Here is a 16,170-nt window from a genome sequence, read left to right on the forward strand (position 1 = left end):
ATAATTTGAAAAATAACAACAAACCTTTAGGATGAACAAGAGTGATATAAATATGAAACAAGCTGTGATGCCACACACCCTCACCATGTACTACTTACCCTGAGTTCCAGTAGTTCATGACCAAGCACACTGTAGCATCAGAGGCTGAGAGTAATGAGACACAGACCCATATATACAGTTAGGTCCATACATATTTGGACAGAGACAACTTTTTTCTAATTTTGGTTCTGTACAATATGTACAATACCACAATGAATTTTAAATGAAACAACTCAGATGCAGTTGAAGTGCAGACTTTCAGCTTTAATTCAGTGGGTTGAACAAAAAGATTACATAAAATGTGAGGCAACTAAAGCATTTATTAACACAATCCCTTTATTTCAGGGGCTCAAAAGTAATTGGACAAATTAAAATAACTAGAAATAAAATGTTCATTTCTAATACTTGGTTGAAAACCCTTTGCTGGCAATGACAGCCTGAAGTCTTGAACTCAGGGACATCACCAGATATTGTGTTTTCTCCTTTTTAATGCTATGCCAGGCCTTTACTGCAGTGGCTTTCAGCTGCTATTTGTTTCTGGGCCTTTCTGTCTGAAGTTTAGTCTTCAACAAGTGAAATGCATGCTCAATTGGGTTAAGATCAGGTGACTGACTTGGCCATTCAAAAATTTTCCACTTCTTTGCTTTAATAAACTCCTGGGTTGTTTTGGCTGTATGTTTTGGGTCATTGTCCATCTGTATTATGAAACACCGCCCAATCAATTTGACTGCATTTAGCTGCATTTGAGCAGACACTATGTCTTTGAACACCTCAGAATTCATTCGGCTGCTTCTGTCCTGTGTCATATCATCAATAAACACTAGTGCCCTAGTGCCACTGGCAGCCATGCACGCCCAAGCCATCACACTGCCTCCATCGTGTTTTACAGATGATGTGGTAAGCTTTGGATAATGAGCTGTTTCATTGCACTCTCCATACTTTTTTTCTGCCATCATTCTGGTAGTGGTTGATCTTGGTTTCATCTGTCCAAAGAATGTTTTTCCAGAACTGTGCTGGCTTTTTTAGATGTTCTTTAGCAAAGTCAAATCTAGCCTTTCTATTCTTGAGGCCTATGCACCCTCTGTATTTACTTTCATGCAGTCTTCTCTTTATGGTAGACTTGGATTTCGATACACCTACCGCCTGGAGAGTGTTGTTCACTTGGTTGGCAGTTGTGAAGAGGTTTCTCTTCACCATGGAAATGATTCTGTGATCATCCACCACTGTTGTCTTCCGTGGACATCCTGGTCTTTTTGCATTTCTGAGTTCACCAGTGCTTGCTTTCTTTCTCAGGATGTACCAAACTGTAGATTTTGCCACTCGTAATCTTGTAGCAATTTCTCCAATGGGTTTTTTCTGTTTTCGCAGCTTAAGGATGGCTTCTTTCACCTGCATGGAGAGTTCCTTTGACCGCATGTTGTCTGTTCACAGCAAAATCTTCCACATGCAAGCACCACACCTCAAATTAACTCCAGGCCTTTTATCTGCTTAATTGATAATGACATAACGACGAACTTGCCCACACCTGCCCATGAAATAGCCTCTGAGTCAACTGTCCAATTACTTTTGAGCCCCTGAAATGAAGGGATTGTGTTAAAAAAATGCTTTAGTTGCCTCACATTTTTATGCAATCTTTTTGTTCAACCCACTGAATTAAAGCTGAAAGGCTGCACTTCAACTGCATCTGAGTTGTTTCATTTAAAATTCATTGTGGTAATGTACAGAACCCAAATTAGAACAAAGTTGTCTCTGTCCGAATATTTATGGACTTAACTGTACATATATGAACAAGTGAGCACATAGCTAACCACATCAGTTCTCAAGGTAGGTGTTCACTGTCCAGTTGTCCACAGATGAAAGATAACCAGCTCCTAACCCCTGGTCTAATATGACTGTGGGACTCCTGCCAACAATCCTACTCGTTGTAGCATCCATCCCTTCCAGTGGGGCTCAATGTTATGATGCCAGTCACCCACCATGCTCCCTTACCCGTAGCCTCTCTTAGTTCCTCAGTCGCATGCAAATCCACCCATAGAGAGGCGAGCTTTCTCTCTCCAACAACTACTTTTCATGTCTTTTTTTGCTTTTTCCCTGCAGTATCTAACTAACACAGGCACACTTCTTGCCTAATCTTGATAAGGTGCATATGAGCTCATAAAGCATTCTACGATCTTGCATTCCTCAGACATACGCACCTGAGAACTGTTTCTTACTGGAATCCCTTCTTATTCTGCCCAACATAAGTGCTTCTCTACATGACTATTTAAACATTAAGAAAAATAACTATGAATAATTATCTTTTCTACACAATTTAATTCATTTGACGCAACTCATCATACATGTCCATATATCGTCACTAAACTAAGTCAAATATGTAAGTATTTAAGGGATGGTAATAACAATTGTGTTACTATAGTATAATATGAATTATGTGTGAAGAGTCTGTCATTTTTCACATCATAATCTCTAGGTATTTTGGTCTTCCTCCCATTCTCAAAGACAGGTTAGGTTAACTGGTACAGCTAACTAATGAAAGGGTACTAGCTAGCTAAAAAGTGTTCCTGATACAAAAGAAAAAATGATTTCCTGCCTAAGAAAAACTTTAAATAGAAACTTCTGAAGGTATTGGTTTAATAAAATACTACTACAGCAGGCTTTTAAAATCTCACAGCTGGTGATTTAAATTTGCTAAATAGCTCAGTTTATTACACATATAAGAATAAAAAATTGCCAAACTATGAAGACTTTAAATGTCTCTAAAAAATGTAAATTATTTGCATATCACATTCTGTAAAATGACCAAAACAAATATGCCAAATCTTACATTACAGTAAAACTATTAATGACAGTTTACAAAAAAGGCAAGTGTTCACAAATCATAGCATATGACTGAACAAGAAGGCTAAAATTATGTACACAGCAGTACCACACTAACAATGTCTTCTCTCAGATCTCCTATCGAGATATTGTTTGACTTGGCATACACAATAAAGTACTTAACGATACTTCACTTTCCTCCGTTTGTTCTGATGAAGGTTATGAGGGCAACACAACAAGCTGAACACCTTTGTCACTCTTAATCGTAAAGTCCCAGGCACTGACAGGTCAGCCAAGAGTTAGGAAATGAGCAAGAGACATTCTCACTACAGGACCAAACCACTTCAGTTTGTTCCACTCAATACAGGGGGAAAAAAAAAAAAAACAAGAATTTTTCTGCATAACTGAGCTCATCACCCTCACAGAGACTGAGCCTGACAACTGCTCAGGAACCTTTTTTCAGACACTACTCAATGGACAAACCAAAAGAACAGGAATGTAGAATGATTGATAAAACAAAAACTTTGTTGGTGGACTTATTTCTAGCTTCACCTACACAGTCTCAACTTCAAAGAACAGCCACCACTGTGCCAGTTCATTGTTTAGCCTCATAATCACCTCTACCATCACTCATAAGTAAGACTTCAAGGTGCTTCGGCTAACTAGCCTATGACAGCTGCTGCTGCCCTAACCTATAGGGTGCCAACCACACTTGTTTCCACATGACCAGGGACCTCATGTATAAACTGTGTATATGCAAAAAAATGCTGCATACCCCTGTTTCCAGGAACATTTTGAGATTTATTAAAAACTAAACTTGGCGTAAAGCAACGCACATTTTCACGCCACCACTCAAGATTATTTTAACCCATTGTATCTGTGTGTGGAATCACATCTGTACAGCAGCTGATCGGAAAGCCCTGAGGGACATTTATAGCTCATGCTGCCTCAGGAAAGCCACCAGCATCTGCATGAATTCCACTCAGACATGCGCACAATCTATTTGAACTTCTCCATCCGGCAAACACTTCAGAGCTTTTCCTGCATGGACCTTGAGGCTGAGAAACAGTTTCATCCCATGAGCTATAAGCACACTCAATCAGCCCATCAAGTGCTCCCAGTAGAACTGTTTGCATTTATAATTACAATTACCTCACTGTAAACTTGCACTACAAACTGTAATATTGCTCAAGCTGAGCCACTCTATGAACCATCTGCACTACTTGCACTATATGTACATGTATATTGTACTTATGCTTTCATACTATACATTTTTCATTGTTTTTTATTGTACTATTATTATTATATCATTTTATATGAAAATAAGTTTATGAAGGATTTGCATATTGAATCTCATTATACCATACAATGACAATAAAGAAATTTGATTCAATTCAATAGAAGAGAGCACGTATTTACATGATGATGATGACTGGCTTCTAACTTGATTTAGATTTTCAAGAGCTATCCTCTTGGTGCTGTGTGCTGTTAGAATACTAGGATGTATACTTGATGTCACTTTTACAAAAATGCATTGAAGTGTGAATATTACATTTTACAGATAAATTGATAACTTAAATAATATATACTGTTAGCAATTAAACATGTGGGTGCATGGTGGTGCAGCGGTAGCAATGAGCTGGTGTCCCGCCTCTCAAGAAATGTCATCCTACTTTTACACAGATCACTGTAAACACAGAACACACATGACATCAATGTATCTCAAATAACGATATTATTTTCCTATACAATTCCAGACACCTCACTCCTAGATAAACAGTCTTCAGCTGTGAGAATTTTGTGTTTTGACTTCAGCTGCCTCAGAGGGGGATGGGATAGCATTAAGAGTATTTTCGCAGACTTCAGGGATTCTAGTGTTAAAAGGGGTCTGCCAGACTGGAACCTAAAATTTTTGTGATGTCTAAGTATTGTTATTTCTAAACCTTGAAAAGGGTTCAGACTCCAACATAAAGTGGTGACAATCACACAGGTTACATTTAGTAATGCAAAATTTAAAAATCTATTTTTTACATTTATGTTTTGCACAATTTGACAAGTTCACTAAAGCATTGATATTTTATGTAAAAAAATAGCACTGAAAGTTTGCTAATTTTTTCTATAGAAACAGCTTTCTAGTAATCGAAAAACTATATTAAGAACTAACTAATCCATGAGAAAGTAAACTAATAGCTATTAACCTTTTAAAATTGTCTGTTAAATGCTGTAAAACAGAATACAATAATTATTTCATCTTTTAGAAACATTCCATTCTCAAAACTGCTAAATTCAAATCAGGGTTTAAGGAAACCAGCCCTGAACAGGGCACCAGTCCATTGCAGAGACTACTCATGTACAAATCGACAAACACAGTGGGTAAATTCACAAACATTACAAAACCAAAGAAATGTTTGTTTGGAAAGTGGGAAACATACAGAATACCAGAAGGAAAACCGTCGAAATCATGGTGAATAACACGGAGCGAGACTGCTACCTAAGACAGGAGATCTCTTAAGCAGTAATAACTTTGTCACCAATGTTATTCTAATTTAAAGATTTTTTTAAGTTTTTATTTAGTTTTGGATTCTATGTTTTACTTTTTCTTTAGTTTTTTACCTTTTTAAAGTTTAAGGCTTTATTTAGTTTTTATATCTTGTTTAGTTTTTGCCTTTCAACAATTAACTTTAGGTTTTTGTCACATTTTATTACTTTTCTTATACTCGTCAAAATCTCCACATGGACACTGTTTTTTAATAAATTAAAAAAAAAGTTGTTAAACTGTATATCCTGCGGGTTGTACCTGACAACTTAACACACAATTTTACTGTCTGTGATATAGCTCAATTTTCTCATAATAATCTGACAATTATTTCTCTTTGGGTTACTTTTTAAAATATTGTTGAAGTCACTACTTGAACTGTGTTAATAACAAAAATATTTTACATGTGTATAGTGCACTTCTACAACCATAGTATGTATATCAAAATCTGAACATCTGTTATAGCAAAATCTCAGATCAGTCACTTAATAAACAACATGCGAGATCCTAAACTGGGTGGATGCAGTTTAATAACATATGTAGCCATAAACATATTTTGGTAATTGAGAGCCTGTAATGGAAGGATTTTTCTCTGTAAAAAGCAAAGGTAAAATAAAGAGAGGAAGGGAATCAGGAGAGGAGATGGGCGTTGGTCGCTTCAGTGCAAAGACTAATGTTTTGGGAAAAACAGCCGGGAATGTTCTAAAGATACAGCCAAGGCTATGTAAGGAGTTGTTTTTCACTTCGAGGGGCTTCATTGTGTCTTCTAGTACTCGGCACCGTATTGGTCAAGGCCAAGTAGAGGAAAAACAACACAGTGTCCCGTGGAAGGGGGTGTGCTGAAACTGATCACTTCTGTATACACTGCTTGCACGTAAGCCGCTTTTTGGGCAAGGACACTCAATTAGTATATAAGGGAAGGTTCCGCCCTCAGTTTCTTTGGAAGCTCAACCGTGGGGAATGTGCACACCGCCCGGTACTTTGACTAGGCTAACGAGTTGATCCTCTGACGAGACTGACAAGTGGGCTCCCTCAGTCTACTGGTCTAGGATGATGGCTCTGGGTCTTTTGATATTATTGTAAGCATAATCTTGTTTCTGTATGTCTATTGTCACAGCATTATAGTATTTGAATGTTGCTAAGCATAATCTGGTTTCTGTATGTCCATTGTCACTGCATTATATGTATTTGAATGTTGCTATAATTGAATAAGTATTTGAATGTTGCTATAATTGAATAAGTAAATTTTACTAAAATATCGGACCTTCTCTCTCTGATTCTTGCCTACTTACTCTTTAATCTCTTGAACCATTTTCCCAAATTAAAACAGAGCCTTACATACTTATAATATCCAACCGTAAAACAAAATGAGCTGTTATGCACACTCATGACAACACACAAACTCCATACAGACCCTGACAAGACTAGCAATTAAACTTGAGTTCATGGTGCTGTGTGACTAGAACTCACTCTGTGACACTGCTCTGCCAACATTTAAATATCAGTACTAAATAACCTGATTAAAACTAAATGCATATGTGTAACACTGGCTTAGTGTATAGCATTGATTGTGTGCTATGTGCCTGCATAATTTTTCACTACAATATACTATCAGTGAGGAAGCAATATCTACGCGAAGCAAGCCAGTCTATCAAACACCTGCCAACCTGGTGTGTACGAGTACTACTACAAAGTGAAGATGAAAAGTTTCACAATTAAATTTTGCATCAGTATAAAAGAAAGTAGAGAAGCCCATAGTTGCAAAGAAATCTGGCACCACATGACCAAGAAAAAGCAAGTTTATAACAAGTTATAAAATGGCATTACATTTGAGTGTGTTTGTGGACTGTACAGGGGCTGTAGCTTTCAAAGGATTGAGTTCAGTAGGTGGGCTCTAGAACCTTTTCAATCCATTTCAGTATTACGGGGGCCAAAGCTTCTCTCACCAGGCCTGGACAGGACTCTAGTCCATCAGAGGGTCCACTTTCACTCACTCAAACACAAACACATCCCATATTCACACATACTGACATTTTGCAATTACCAATTAACTTAACCTAAATAACAAAGAACATTTTTATGAAATGGGACTTGAAGAGCTATTTGGTTATGACAAATGTTATGGAATAGCAGAAGTAAAATGAAAACTTTTTTACAAGTGACTACAATGGCCATTTGGTAAATGTGGAACTCTGATGGTAAATTATAAGGTGACCAGATTTTCAAAGTTCAAAGCCAGGACATTTGTGTAGTATGTACAGCCATGTTCATTTTCAAATGTTTAAATTCTGCTTTATGTCATCATCATCAGAAAAGGGGCATAGGAAAATAAAACACACAAATGAACACATACACAGTTCTACACAGTGGTTGAGTGTCTGGTCCTTAATCAACCTTTTCCCCTCAGTAGTTTTGACCATGTTATTATATGTATATAATAATCAAAGGAGGAGGGCTGGGGTATGGGGTCCCCCTTGGAATTTTGTACGCACTGCTCTAAATATATTGTGAGAATGTTTGTTTCGGCAGAGCAATGTTTTATTAGATGGGCAGTCTGTGAAAAGCAGGATTTTTTAACATTGTTCAGTTTTTATCAGGACTGTGCTTGTCACAGTGACGTCTGATCACCCAGGTACATTATACTGACGGGGAAACGGAATCATTGTAATCTGCAAATAATGGTTATTTGCAGATGGTTAATACTGAGCAAATGTTTGTTTACTCTTGTGCATAACAATATAGGGTAAATTATTAATCGCTAGATATCCTTTTATTTTTATTGCTTGCATTATATACATTTATGGCTAGGAAAATCATTTCACTTACTTGTTACAAATTACAGCATCAGCAGGTCTAAGGTACTGATGCAATCTTTCTCTTTTTCCTCTGTTCAACCTGCTGGGAAGACTTTATAAAGCAAAAATCAACTGTTGACATGGAAGTTTCTGCAAGTGACGAGCTGGACATCCCTATGGAGCTTTGCAGCCCCACGTGCACTCATGCAAACAGTGACAGAGACTTCCTACAGCGCACACAGTCTGCTGGTGCTTCATTAACTTGTATTGGGGATTTGTTTGCAATCAATTGTGGCTACAGGAGGGGAAAAAGAGGCAAATATATACAAGATGGTGTAACTGCTAGTAAGGTATAATTGAAACAGTAAACTAATTTGCTGTTGACGTTGCACAGAATGTATGTTCGTTCTAAGACAGATCAGCCTACAAATTCCCCTATGCCTTTCAAAAGGAAATTTTGAAATATTAAAACGGTGAACAACGGGATCTGTTCAGGATATCACAACAAAAATTAAAACTGTCTTGAAAAATTAACTTTAAGAATAAGTGTGCCACATTTCAACAACATTCATTCATTCATTTGGGGGGCCGGGGCCATGCACTGATTCATGCCGACACGGATATCGTAATACGTGCCTTGTGAAGTATATGCAAACTCACTTGAAAATGGATGAGCAGAATAGATTGAGTATTATTTTAAAAAGGAACTATGGATGATGCCAATAGGGAGCTTATTGTTTAGACTGAATTCAAATATAAAACTTTCAAAGACACAATGGTAGCAGATTATTATGGAGTTACATTTGCCCTTCCTGATGATATACAAATTAATGTTCACAGCCTTGAGGTTAGGCACCTGCTCCCAGTAACCAGATGAACAGATGAGAAGGTGGGCTGTGCATACATTAACATTCTTTTTCTTATCTACTGCCTTGTGTACCACTTATAGACACTGTATTCAGAAATACAAAGTGACTGGTGATGCACAAGATATTTTTTGTAAGAACATTACCTAATAAAGTATCTATCTAATGTAAAACTAAAATATATAATGTACACAGAGTCCCAGCATACCAAAAAAAAAACCAGCAACAACTCCAACTTTTAAAATACTGTGTAAAATAAAAATGTAGCACTTTTAAGCTTGTTTTTATCTGTCTTCACAATTGTTTCCTACTAAATGCTTGCCACTTTTCTAATATTATTATTAAAGGTGCCATTGCAGAAAATATTAACTCTTTCTTAAAAAGTGAAATAATTAGCCAATGTAGCATAAGCTTTTATTTTAAAGAAGAGGAAAATGACTAAAAAATTTTCAAGATGTTGTAAGGGTGCATTAAATGCATATTTTTAGAAATTAGTTAACTAATGTACTCAGCAGCTATTAAATCAATAAATTAAAAATAATTTCTTCATTTAAGGAGGATGGGGGTCCACCGTCCACCAGTATGTTTTTATACTCACATGGAAATGTAAAGCTTTATACAAACCATTAAGCTACTAATAAAAAATTCTAATTAAGTAAATTATTCAACAGCTGATATAAAAAACAGAAAATATTAAAGTACAAAAAAGATACTTCTTAGGGTTATGCTGGCAATCGGTTTTATGACAAACAGTAAATTAATTCAGAGTAAGAAATTCTGCTTGTTTCTACTACACTGTTCTGTTCCTTTTATCAAGGAGAAAAAAACCCTGCCATAAAATAGCATTGTCTTCCATATGAAAAGTAAATTCATCTTTCATATTTATTACTATATGCTTCAAAAAGTACCAAAATATAGAAAATAATGTCCTTCACAAACTTGTCACCACATAGTCTCCTGCCACAAAAAAGGTTCTCATGCACTTCTCTATACATATACTTTTTTTTATGTTTTAATATGCATAAATCTTAAAGCACAAATTTTATATGACTTTGTGCCCGAACAATACATTTTTTAAGAAAATCAAATGTGAAAGCACAATAATGGCTATTTAGTCCTGATCCTTAACATTAGAACAAACTTCATAAGAATGTGAAAGTTGCAAACTTATCTTGCTGAAAAAATGGCACAGACATCAAGTAGCAGATCAAGTAGCAAAAGTATGCATGACTGAAGAGTAGGCCAGGCAATCTGCTTAGTGACCGAGAAACATTTTAATTGCTCATGCAAGATAAAATATTTTAAAGGATTTTGCATCATGTTAACCTACTGTGGATAAGAGAACCTGAATATATACCAATTTAAACTTTCAGAGGAAAATTAGCAACCTAAACCTTCTATAATACAATAGCATACAAAGCAGATACGCTATGTGGAAAATGAAATAATACTGGGCATGTTGTCTGGGCAGGAGGGTGATGCAGTGATTAGTTGTTGCCTTACAGATGTACTTCTGAATTCCGAATTCCACGCTCAGTAACTGTAAATATGGATTTTGCATTCTTTGCCCATGCCTGTGTGGTGTTCCCCCATAAACCTCAAACCTAATATGAATTAGTGTGACTGGTGATTCTAAAGTGGCTTATTGTGAGTGCAAGTGCACAAGTGTTAATATGAAGCCCCAGAAATGAACGAACACCTTGTCCTGTTTTGTGTCTTGTGCCTGATGCTGGTGGTATAGACTCCACGACCCCCACCCTCAAACTTGTTTACGTTTAAGAACATTTTGTGATTAATTTGTCCTGTATACTTAAACATTAACCACATAGCCATATCCTCCCTTTACCAGTAATGGTCAAGTGGACTTCAAGAGGACCACAGGTACTGCTGGGTTTTGATGAAACCAATGGTTTGACCTGTGAACATTTTTGAGAATAAAGTTCATGCCACGTAATATGACCACCATTATTACCAGTTCTTAAAATAAAGCTCTTACAGCTGAATGCACAAACAGCTGATTAAAGTGCAACTAGGGTTTAATTTAGTATGTGCTAATTAAGAATTGGTTTGCAACAAAACCAAACTGTCACTGTGGACCCCCTGCATAACACTTGTTCATCCATTGCTTACATGACAAAACATGTCCATGCATCAGCCTTAGTCTACCCAGACCTAAATAAGGTTTTGAAGAATACACACCACTCATCCCAGCAGCAACCAAAGCAAAGTAGGGCATCATAAACAGAAATGTGAATTTAGAAATAAATTATGGTATCTGTCACATCATCTTTGCAGTATATGCTTGATTCTTAACATCTGAAAATATTTACAATACATGTGACTATGAATAATTTTCTCTGTTGCTTTTGTCATTACAGTAGATTCTGGGAAATCAATGCATGACATCAATAAAGACTAAAGGCTACTGAATTCAGGCAACTATTTGTGTGTCTGAAGCAATATGCCCTGTAACATTTCTGAAGATGACATCACCCCACAATAACTGCATTTTGGCCACATCTCCTTGAATAGTTAAATTCTGCTTCCTGCGGGCTGCCAGATAGAGTTCTAAACCTAATGGCAATACACTGGACAAGTGCCAAAACTTCATCAATTCCATTAATTTTGGTAACTTAGTTTACTGTTCAGTTTGCAAGGGAGCCATCAAAAAAGCAATATGCACAAGACAATGGGATGCTTGTCCACATTTACAAGAATCTAACTTCAATAAAGAGTTATTTAGCTGAGTTAGCTCTGACAATTGTGCATTTAAAACCCTAGTATTTGACTGGTCACCTGTTTACAATATGTTTCATTATGGACAGAACAAATGTGAGTAAACAATATAATGCACTAGTTTTATTTAGGAGGGCATTTAAAAGGTAAGACTGCAAGTCACTCACTTTTAAACGCAAAGTTTGTGCCGCCAGTCCGTACAGACATAGGTTTTTAACACACTGACTGTAGCTGTTGCTGTGTTCAAGGCCATTAAAGCGTATGATTGAAAGTCTGCGGCGTTCCTCACTTTGAACATGGCAGGTCATCTCGAAACACGATCAAATAGAGAGGTGCTCGTAGAGGCATTCGTCGGGAACAAACTAAGTTACGTACAGGACGCTATACGATCGGAACTTCGACCCGGACTTCAAGTATTAAGGTGTTACAAATGTCCGAAAAACATTTAGCGATTATTGTACTTTGAATTGTAGCACTTGCTCAGGTTTTTGTTTAGTTATGTAAGTACAAGCATTTGAAGACTGTCGTCGTGTTACATGTTCATCAGTGAATAAAGGGAAGAATTTCACTTCACTCTGTACACGTGATAATACCTATAAACGCAAGAGACTGTCTGTATACATGTACACTAACATATGTACAAACATACACAAATCCACACATACAGCAAATCGGGCCAATCAAACCCAAGCTTCAATGTACGCTGTATGCATCTTTTCACGTTCTTTTATTGTCAATTAATTGACAAATCTGTCCGGTTATCCGGTACGCCATTTTTCATTTAAACCGGTGTGGTAAACAAAAGTCATGCTTCAAACAACTACCTATGTAAATTGGCCTGTTGCACAACTACCGTACAACCGGATTTAAATGTAAGTGAACGGGTGTGGAAAGTGTTGTGGTCTATCAAATCATCGGTCAATTTTCTGTACTGTACTTGCTTCCCCTCAAAAATGAAATATTATTTTGCGAAAACTTAGAAAATATATATTTATATTTCATAACCTCAGGGGCTGGATCCGTAGAGTAAGTCCGTAAAACTGTGTCGCTCCTAAGTGGATTCTGATGTTCTTTTGAAATGCTATATGAAATCCACTACATGTTGTAACGACGTTATCAAACGTAGAAGGTTTATGCTGTCATGACACGGCAATATATTAATACGTAATTCACGTACACTTTTTCTTCTCTTCAGAACATACCGACTCCCCGTGACTCTAAACTTTATTAAGTTTCTTTGGTAAATACAGTTAACTATCTTGGACAAATGAGCAGAAAGAATTAGCAAGACGTAAATTAAAATAATCTGAAATGAAATGAAATCGGCGTCTTTTAGCACGGCGTGGTATTTTACTCACTTTGTGCAGAGGGGACGCGCCTTTGATCAGTAACGCTGCTCGGTCTCCTCGCACAGGCATGTTGCCGATACGCTTCTCGCGAGCCTCTCGACAACAAAGTGATGGCAGTAAGTTTTTTTTAAAAAGTCTTCTTTTTCAATTGTAGTCTTTACGCTTTGAACTTCAACATGACTTTCGATACTCCATAACAAAGAATACTCTGTAATCCGCACGTTTCCTCTCCACTGACTTAGACTAAAAATATACAAATAATCATATAAACAAAACGTCGCACACCACCAGTTCTCCGAACATTCTTATGAGGAGTCAAAACTTAACCAGGGAAACCTTTTCCCTAGGGATGTACCATTCCACTGGAGGGGGAACAGAGCGTGGAGTGAACATTACAGGTCTACCCTATTGTTAATGTTTAAGTATACACACTATCTACTGTTTTAACATACTCGAAGTGTTTGTATAAGAAATACACTGTTACTACTTTAAACCAGATTTGGAGAATGTCCTATTGAATGGTGCACCCCTCTCCCCCGCTCCGTACATGCTCTTCCAAGGTTATAGGGTTTCGGGCTGTAGTAGGTTTTGCGCATCAGCCCTGTTGAAGTTGCAAGGAAAATATTCTTGTCTGATAAACCGGAAAATTACTCCATTGTCTTTCTCAACTCAGGAATGTTGCCAGGAAGGAGAAGGAGCAACACTTCCTTAAAACCTCAGAGCATTACGCAGTTCAATACAGCAATGCATAGGACTGCTGCCTTTTTAAATGTCCTTGTCATAGTACGCTACTAGAGTTTGGTGAAAACTAATCATAAGAAAAAAAAACATACATTAGCCTCTACTACACTTCTTTGCTTTGAGGCAGCCGAGTTCCTTGTTTAAATTAACATAGCATGGTGTCTTTGACTATCACATTTTATTGTTTCATTATCGGGTGTTAATTTATTTAAATTTGACACTTATGTGATTAACTTCAACGGACTTGTACCGTTTTGTTTTAACGTCAACAGTATTGACTTTTTTGTTCAGTGCCACAAAAATCAATTACAAAACTATTCATCATGCACTACAGGAATATACATAAATTTGGTTTCAATAGCTTCATGTTAAATATACTTAGCTCTGGGGAAAAAATGAGTATAAAACTGTACAGTTTCAAATGTTATAAAACACATGCATATACAATTTCAAATATTACAACTGACCTTCTGTTCTGATATACACACACACATATGTGTGTGTGTGTGTGTATTTTAGTTCTGCATATACTTTTTTCAAATATGTCATGAATTTAAGTATATTATCTTTGAAACACAAGCATTAAAACTGCTGTGCATTTGTAAGTGAGAATAATTGTAGGGTTATCCATCTATCCATCCACTTATTTAACCTGTCAAATGTGTGTTTAGTGTATTTGTACTTATAAACATGTGGCTCGCTACTTACAGAATATGTATTCACATACAGTTGTGCTTGAAAGTTTGTGAACCCTTTAGAATTTTCTATATGCATAAATATGACCTAAAACATCATCAGATTTTTACTCAAGTCCTAAATGTAGATAAAGAGAAACCAGTTAAACAAATGAGACAAAAATAGTATACTTGGTCATTTATTTATTGAGGAAAATGATCGAATATTACATATTTGCGAGTGGCAAAAGTATGTGAACCTCTAGGATTAGCAGTGAGTTTGAAGGTGAAATTAAAGTCAGGTGTTTTCAATCAATGGGATGACAATCAGGTGTGAGTGGGCACCCTGTGTTATTTAAAGAACAGGGATCTATTAAAGTCTGCTCTTCACAACACATTTGTGTAAGTGTATCATGGCACGAACAAAGGAGATTTCTGAGGACCTCAGAAAAAGAGTTGTTGATGCTCATCTGGCTGAAAAATGTTACAAAACCATCTGTAGAGTTTGGACTCCACCAATCCACAGTCAGACAGATTGTGTACAAATGGAGGAAATTCAGGACCATTGTTACCCTCCCCAGGAGTGGTCAACCAACAAAGATCACTTCAAGAGCAAGGCATGTAATAGTCGGTGAGGTCACAAAGGACCCCAGGGTAACTTCTAAGCAACTGAAGGCCTCTATCACATTGGCTGATGTTCATGTTCATGAGTCCACCATCAGGAGAACACTGAACAACAATGGTGTACATGGCAGGGTTGCAAGGAGAAAGCCACTGCTCTCCAAAAAAAGCATTGCTGCTTGTCTGCAGTTTGCTAAAGATCACGTGGACAAACCAGAAGGCTATTGGAAGAATGTTTTGTGGACGGATGAGACCAAAATAGAACTTTTTGGTTTAAATGAAAAGCGTTATGTTTGGAGAAAGGAAAACACTGCATTCCAGCATAAGAACCTTATCCCATCTCTGAAACATGGTGGTGGTAGTATCATGGTTTGGGCCTGTTTTGCTGCATCTGGGCCAGGATGGCTTGCCTTCATTGATGGAACAATGAATTCTGAATTATATCAGAGAATTCTAAAGGAAAATGTCAGGACATCTGTCCATGAACTGAATCTCAAGAGAAGGTGGGTCATGCAGCAAGACAATGACCCTAAGCACACAAGTCATTCACCAAAGAATGGTTAAAGAAGAATAAAGTTAATGTTTTGGAATGGCCAAGTCAAAGTCCTGACCTTAATCCATTCGAAATGTTGTGGAAGGACCTGAAGCGAGCAGTTAATGTGAGGAAACCCACCAACATCCCAGAGTTGAAGCTGTTCTGTATGGAGGAATTGGCTAAAATTCCTCCAAGCCGGTGTGCAGGAATGATCAAAAGTTACCAGAAACATTTACTTGCAGTTATTGCTGCAAAGGGGGGTCAAACCAGATACTGAAAGCAAAGGTTCACATACTTTTGCCACTCACAAATATGTAATATTCGATCATTTTCCTTAATAAATAAATGACCAAGTATAATATTTTTGTCTCATTTGTTTAACTGGTTTCTCTTTATCTACTTTTAGGACTTGAGTGAAAATCTGATGATGTTTTAGGTCATATTTATGCAGAAATATAGAA

General features: G+C 36.9%; 1 protein-coding gene across 3 annotated transcripts in view; it reads right to left on the reverse strand.

Annotated features, from left to right (window-relative positions):
- Nucleotides 1-16,170, reverse strand: part of tjp2a (tight junction protein 2a (zona occludens 2)) — a 237,816-nt gene that overhangs the window by 131,986 nt on the left and 89,660 nt on the right. The window contains exon 1 of one of the 3 annotated variants that reach the window (XM_039750757.1): nucleotides 13,148-13,449. The exons of the other annotated variants lie outside the window; for them this stretch is intronic. Coding sequence (XP_039606691.1) covers nucleotides 13,148-13,207 — 60 coding nt within the window. The 5' untranslated portion in view covers nucleotides 13,208-13,449. Of the gene's footprint in view, nucleotides 1-13,147; nucleotides 13,450-16,170 lie in introns of those variants that run through there. 3 annotated transcript variants of the gene reach the window in all.

The sequence above is a fragment of the Polypterus senegalus genome, chromosome 4 (assembly GCF_016835505.1).
Source record: "Polypterus senegalus isolate Bchr_013 chromosome 4, ASM1683550v1, whole genome shotgun sequence".
NCBI lineage: Eukaryota > Metazoa > Chordata > Cladistia > Polypteriformes > Polypteridae > Polypterus > Polypterus senegalus.